This window comes from Orbicella franksi, chromosome 4 (genome assembly GCF_964199315.1).
Source record: "Orbicella franksi chromosome 4, jaOrbFran1.1, whole genome shotgun sequence".
Taxonomy (NCBI): Eukaryota; Metazoa; Cnidaria; class Anthozoa; order Scleractinia; family Merulinidae; genus Orbicella; species Orbicella franksi.
In genome coordinates, this window is record NC_138148.1 from 26,354,574 (window position 1) to 26,361,920 (window position 7,347).

Below are 7,347 nucleotides of genomic sequence, written 5' to 3' on the forward strand. Positions count from 1 at the left end.
ACAACTTGTATATAACAGGCGGAAAATTAGCAAGAATTGTTTCATTTTCAGACTAGACAGTATTGTAACGACATGCAATGTGAATCATAAAATTGGCGTTAAAATTACAATAGCCTGCAGTCGTGGTAGCAAAAATCAAAGATATATAACCATTGAAACATTAACCGTCACATTCCATTTATGTCAGAAGACAACCGGGTTCTAACAATGTCTCCTCTAGTTTTTGTCTTTGTGTGTCTTGCGTCCATGAACGTTCTTGGAGAACCAGAAGAACAGCCGATCAAACTTGAACAAGGTTCGTTAGTTTTATTTCATACAGTTCTTGTTTTACAAATCGGGAACAGCTGTAGTTTGTTTCAGCTTTTCACTATTTTCGTTGAACCACTCTGTGGGTTCAATTTCGGCTTTGCATGTACACTACAAGGCCGTGATTTCACATCACCACCATACTGGTCAGATCAAATAAGTGCCGCTACTGTTTTTCAGGCCGCAGAAGCATGTCTTAATTGATAATCGTGTTTGTAGATAGGTTTGACCCCAGCTAGTGTCACACACTAGAGGTAAAGACCACCAGTCTGAAGCAGTAGGGGACTATTAGTGTTAGCGGTTTAGTCTTTTCTAGGTTATCACAATAAGTAAATGAGATTTGACGAAAATACTGAAAGCGAAAGACCCCCTTGTACAACGTAGCCATTGTACATAACCTCTCACACAGTCAATCCCTTATTATACTCCGACAACCTCGTTAGTACCACCACCTAGTACGTATCACAGCCAGTTTTCGGCTTAAAAAAATCTCACTATCATTTAAAGTCATCCTGGTAATACGATCAGAAATGACTGGCTCGCTGGTAAGATAAGATAAGCGGGTAACCTTATTACATCCTTTCAGGATATCTCAAACATAGAGTCACAAGATTATACATCTTGGTGGTCGAGTTCTCGCGTAAAATCACGCGTACGTTGTGTCAGCTGTGCTCTTCACTATTCAGTAAAAATCCGCGTGTAAGACTGACCTACATTTTTTGAAGTCTGGCAAAATAGGTTCTTCTATTTTGGGGGTAGTTACTGGCAATTTAGTCTAAGTAGGTTGTTAATTAGCTCCTTAATTTCTATGAAGGAGATATAGTTGTTGATTACCAGAAAAATAAATACACTTGTGTTCAGTGGTTGTTACAGTATTCATTCTCAACTGACCGGTATTATGCATGTTTCTTGTAACGGAAATTTGTAGTCTCAAAGCCACACTCCTTGGTTAAAATGTTTATCATAATTTAGCTGTAATTCACATATAAGAACTTGTTTGAATCTTGCTTGGCTAAACAGATTCTTATACCTTGGGCACTCAAAACGTCAAATTTCCGCCAGCAGGTTCTTGAACCACTAGACTCTTGCACGCGTTTTTTACTGTATATGAAACAATCTATTATGATAGGTAGGAGCTCAACATTTTACGTGTTACATGTTGTATTGGAAAATCACGACCACGAATCTAATCTCTGGAAGCAACAAACGACCTCCTTCATTTGCAACTTTTATCGACTATTCCACGATCTTATGTCGCAGTCTGGCAATTCCGAAATATCTACGTCTATTGATTTTCAATTTCAACCGCATGGATGAACGTATTAAAGAAGCTGCTACGAGAAAGGGCATTGGAAAAAGTAACCAATTTCCCACATTTTTGGCTCAAAATCTGCCTTAATGTACCTCAGTTGTTATCAGACTTGTTTATTTTATTTTTGGTTATTTCTCAGTCCTTCTTCTGTTTTGTGGTTTCCTTTGGGCCCAGGTCAAACGTCGAACTTCACATGAGACGAACTAAACTGAGCAAATTAAGTTCGTGATAAGTACGACGTTTGACTCAACTGAGTTCGTCCCGCTGAATAAACAAGGTTGCCACAGGTCAGGAAATGGTCAGGAGAAAAAAAATTCTCTTTAAGGCCAGGGAAAAGTCAGGGAATTTTATTTCGAGTCCTGAGAGAAAATTGACATTTTGAAGAAAGTCAGGGAAATTTTTCATACCATTGAGGACTGTAGGAAACATTCGGGGTCACTGTGATCTCAACGGTATTTTTCCTGAATGAAGAAGAGAGATTTGTTGAAAACTTATTAGTCTTTAGGAACGAGTGGAAAGGACGGCTGTAAGGGAAGGCTAGAAGCTGCTATTAGACCTGACATTTTGTATTTATTTGGTCAGGGAATTTTGAAAAGTGATGTCTATGGCAACCATGATTAAGATCATCTAGCACGTTCTATCCGTCTGAGGCAGTCGATCTAAATATTCGAATTAAGTTTGACGTTTGACCCAACGGTCAAACTTTGCCTGTTTGGATCGACTCAAATTGCAATTTAGTTCGTCTCATGTGAAGTTCGACGTTTGATCGGGGCCTTAGTTTCCTTTAAGGTTCCTTTGGAACTGAAAATAATCGTGACATATACACTATAGTTCTTTTAAAGGCACCAATGCGTGCGGATTTTAATAACGAAGGAATAACTTATTTAATGGAATGCTTTGGTAAGGAAACTCAATCACTGCGTGTTGCTGTTACCTAGATCTAGGCTCCAAAATTTAAAAGCGCGATCAATGCATTTCTGGTCACGTAATGCAGCCGGTCGTTGTGGTGACGTCCCCTAATTGAACGTCAGCTGGTGTCCAGAAAAGAGCTCTGCAAAGTTTCGTTAGAAGTTTGACTGTACTCATTAAGAGCATTAGCCATCTGCGACCTTTACCTATTATAGAAGCACGAAGGCACTTTACAACAAGCAATGATTCGTTGTTATCCTTCTTTCATATTCAGAAAGCCAACAGTATGCACTTCCCGACAGCGCTATCGGTCTTTGGCTTCAGCAACAAAAAATGGTGAAAAGAGTATGCCACAGGGACACCAAGGAAAAAGTACACACAGGTGAAAATAAATACTGTTTTCTTTATCAGTCAAAGCCGGTTAAACGTCTGCCTGACACACAAGTAGTACGATATTCTAGATAAGGCCTGGAATCCTTATGCAACTGCTACGGAGTTAAATTGCCCGAGGAATGTTTTATTTCGGTTGATTGGAATACGTGAAAGACGGTTGAAGGAAAAAAGGCCATTTAACTGAATGAAGATACGGCATGCTGTCCTCAACGGAACATTGTACTTGTGACCGAGTGTTTTCGTCATTCCTAGGGTTTCAATTGATGTTCAATATTGCTAGAGTTATTTGTTGACGCTTACCCTGTGAGAGGTAAACATACACCCATTTCCCCTTTCACTGGGACAACTAAGAGGCCACATTGTCGAACACCAATATCAAGGCTGAACGAGAAACAACAACGGCTTAATCTTATCTTGGAAAACACAGGTAATTTTCGGCCGATAGCATTGAACGTTAGTTTAATGAAATTAACACTTGCCACCAAATTTATGACTTTATCAAATAAATCTATAGAGATCTTACGAAATATACAGATATGCGTTTAGAATAATAAAATTGATAACGGTCTCACTTAAGGACTTCAAAAACAATTTAAGTGCCCCGACACGACGCTCGCGGTTTGGAAAAACTTATTGTTGTTGTGTCTTCGATCTTGATCGATATTGATGTCCGGGTGACGATGTTTATTAGATCTCATAAGAATGACAGCTAATTACTCATTAGATAGGCTTATAGATGCAATAACGAGATTGACAACTGTAAGAAAGGAAATCATAATGGCTGTATGCATGTCTCTCACAGTATAGAACTTCAACGTAATTTCTGGTAAGCAATATATATAAATGCATCCGGAGCTCTCAGGAATCAAAACACTTGATGATCATAAGTACACAGATGTTTTGCTGACGGTAACGTCTTAGCAAGTATTTCCTTTCATAATTAGAATGTTCATACACGTACTCTGTTCCAGGAACTGGACAAACATTCCAAGTGGCTTATTGTAAAACAAGTCTTGTTGATGCCACAAGAGAAGAGGAGCACTCGCGCGGAGATCAAGTACGTTTATAAGCTCTTGAATCCGATAAAGGACTGTAGCGTTTCCCCCTCCCCCAGGGGGCTCCTATATGAACCTGACAGAGGTGGTTATCAGAAATTAAGAAAGGAATCCCTGAAAGCGTACAAAATTGTCACTTTGTGGGGTTGGCTTGAATTCATTTTCACCCTAGAAGGTACTAGTTCTTCCTTCAAACTAATTTCCGTCTTATAAGTTCAGGATTCATACACTAAAAAGGAACTGGGATTGCTCTAAGGCAAGCAACTTTAGATTTAAACACCTTACGAGGTACGAAAACACAGGTTTTAACCCGACGAAGAGCCCGTCATTTGTACACAGAAGTTCCCCCTGTCCCCCTGCCCCGGACTTAACCGTTTCTATGGCAATTTGTCTTTGTATTGCTTTCAGCAAGAGACTATGATAGTCTCTTGCTTTTAGTCCTCGTCAGATAAACTTAAGATATCCAATCACCTTCTCTTTAATCTTGTCAGGAAGTTTGTCCTGGTACCGACCTTTGCATAGCCTCGCTATCAGAGGTTACCACGATCAGGACATTGACTGGTGTTCGTGACGTCACAAGTGCTGTCAGCTGCACATGCGTTCCACGTGAAAGGGACTGTCAGCGAATTTCCAGCCAGCAAGTCTTTTTCAATGAAACCAAGTTTGAAACGAGAGTCGATGTCGGTCAGTGCATTGGAAAGTGTCGCTTACATGGTAAGTGGTAATGCGGGTTTAGATCTTATGAGTACAACTGTTTTACTGCGGTGTTGTGGAGTTTCATTGTATCGCGCACAGCCCTTAACAAATCACACACTGCGATCGACCATGCATGTTCGCTGTCTTTAAAAACTCAACTTATAATTGTTTCGTGTGTTTGCAGGTTCTCGTGAAATAGAATGCAAGCCAACCTCTTTAAAGACTGTCACAGTAATAGGACCAAATGGTGAGTAACTAATAAGACATTGCCCCACATAGTGAAACCCGTGCTACTCAGTGTACTAAATTAAACCACAGTGCAGCAAATTCACGTTGTACTTCTACATTTTGTGATTCAGGTGCCAAGTGTGTTGAAGTAATCCGGTCATGTGCATGTGAAAGAAAGTGTTACAGAATCTCTCATAACGAGGCATTCCAACACAACAACTCCACATTGACAAAGGTGAGCAGAACCTAATTCAATGCTATTGCTAATAAATCCACTATAGCGAGCGGATACTTACTGTCAAAGTCCAGTCGTAAACGGCATTAGACGAGAAAATTAGACATCTTTCACCGAAATATTAATTTAACATATGATAACCTTCTTTACAATAACCGCAGAAATTCTCGCGCGCTCATTGGCTAATTTTCACTGTTAATAAGCGGACAGATTCATGAATTTCTAATTTATGCGATGTGTCAGTGAGCGAGGGCAGACAATTTGACAATTGGTTATTGTAAAATACAAATTGACGTCAGTTTTTGATGCGTCTGTCCTGTTATAGACAATGAATTTCGTCAATGTTATGACGAAATTCATGATCAATAACAGGACAGACGCATGAAAAACTGACGTCAATTTGTTAAATCGAGTTGCTCCTTGGTAGTTTTGAAGTCATGCAGTATAAATTTTATCTGCCTATGAGACAACACCCTTTTGGCCAAAATAAAACTGAACGTATTACCAAAGTTGAATCACTTTACTTCCCTTAGAAACACACATAATTGAAACAGGTTCCTCTTTCATTTGTTTACTGAGGACGCTAATACAAATTTAAAGTGCTGAAGATAATTTTGCCTTGGTTGTTTCAGATCATCGATGTCGGTCGCTGCGTTGGAAGATGTTCTGGTCACACCAAAGGAGAATGTCTTTACTGGTAAATATACTTATTTTCTATTACATTCTTAAGAACGATCACATCAATATCAATTTGTTTTACGCGCACGATACTTTAGGAGAAAGGTACGGAGACTATTTCCATACAGAAAAGTGTGGAGACCAGAGATGAAAAAAGTTATCGCTATTGATCGGTTATCTTTCTCATAAACTGTTTTATTTCCACAGGATAAACAACAGAGATGGGTCTGGGTCGAGAACAAGGCATTGCGCAGTCCGCACTAAGACTAGGCCGAAGCAATGTTACCCAGAATCCACCAGTGAGCAGACTGTGGGCGGAAAGACGGTGTCGGTTATAGAGTCGTGCGCGTGTCGCTAGTGAATTAAACAACGGTGAAAAAAAAGCTGAGGACACTACTGACGATGGATAAATCTGTAAGATATCTCAGAGCAAGGATAAGAAAAGAGAACGAAATAGTAAGAGAACATTTAAGAGCTGTAAAGCTGCTCGACAGATGACAAATTTCAAAAGCACATTTAGGAACAATCAGCACATTAAAGGAACAATTAGCCTGCGCATGACGGTCTGATGGAAAGAAGGGTAACTTGCGATCAGGCATTCTGTTTTCATGTTTTGGGCAGGGCTCTGACCTAACTAAATCTGGCAAAATGCTATCAACATAAGCAACAAGCTAACTCAAAGAAGAAGCAGATAAAACGGAGAATGCAAATGAACGAAACTGAAAACAAATCGTTTTTGTATATATTTGAAAAGAGCTTTTGGGGCCATTCAACTAAATAATGATTAATCCCGTTCAAGTCCTCAGGGAAACATTAACTTAGCCATCAACCGTAATGGGCTTGAAATATTTCTCAGAAATACATTTGTCACATCAATTAGTTTCGTTCAAGTCCAACACTAGCTAAGCTTTAAAAGAGATATCTTTCCTTACATTTTGAAGAAAACGCTTACAATAAATCAGTCACTTCTTTCTTCAGTTATATCATGAATAATTTCGCTTATAAACTAGTATCAAGATTTGCTTTGCTTCGAAGAGAGCCCGCCTCTAATAAATAGATTATTGAGTAAGGTCTGCTTACTTTTGTAAAAGCATTTCTCAATTTTAAAATTATTAAAGGTTATAAAACTACTGAGTGTCGAGTGTACCTGGTTTCTTTTTCTCCCTCTGTACTGTTCCAAACGTGAGGCATAGACAGACCTTTCCAACTGGTTCGTAAACAATAAAGCGTTATCTTAGAGAAAACTTTGGTAAGGACCATTATAATCTCTAAACTATTGACAATTTTTCCTGGCAGATTCTAATGACAACTCATGGTCCATTAGTATTGTGTAAACGAAGGATTTAATTGTCACTGGAGGCGTTAACAAAGGCCTGTCGATTCAAAGGATGTTAATTGTCTTTACACGTCCATGCACTTATCATCTCGTCCATCATTTCTTTCTATATGCCAGACTGAACAAAGTTGAAAAAATGTCGTTGTTGTCATCTCAAATGCTTGTAACCTTTCCGCTGTATGTTTGGTTTTTGATATGG

General features: G+C 39.1%; 1 protein-coding gene across 1 annotated transcript; it reads left to right on the forward strand.

Annotated features, from left to right (window-relative positions):
• The first annotated feature begins 207 nt into the window (after positions 1-207).
• LOC145485660 (uncharacterized) lies at positions 208-6,387 on the forward strand. The gene is made up of 8 exons (XM_081464297.1): positions 208-295; positions 2,802-2,909; positions 3,865-3,977; positions 4,467-4,689; positions 4,856-4,918; positions 5,031-5,134; positions 5,767-5,831; positions 6,020-6,387. The coding sequence occupies exons 1-8, from the start codon at positions 208-210 to the stop codon at positions 6,168-6,170; spliced, it is 915 nt and encodes a 304-aa protein (XP_081320423.1). The 3' UTR covers positions 6,171-6,387.
• Positions 6,388-7,347: the final 960 nt, after the last annotated feature.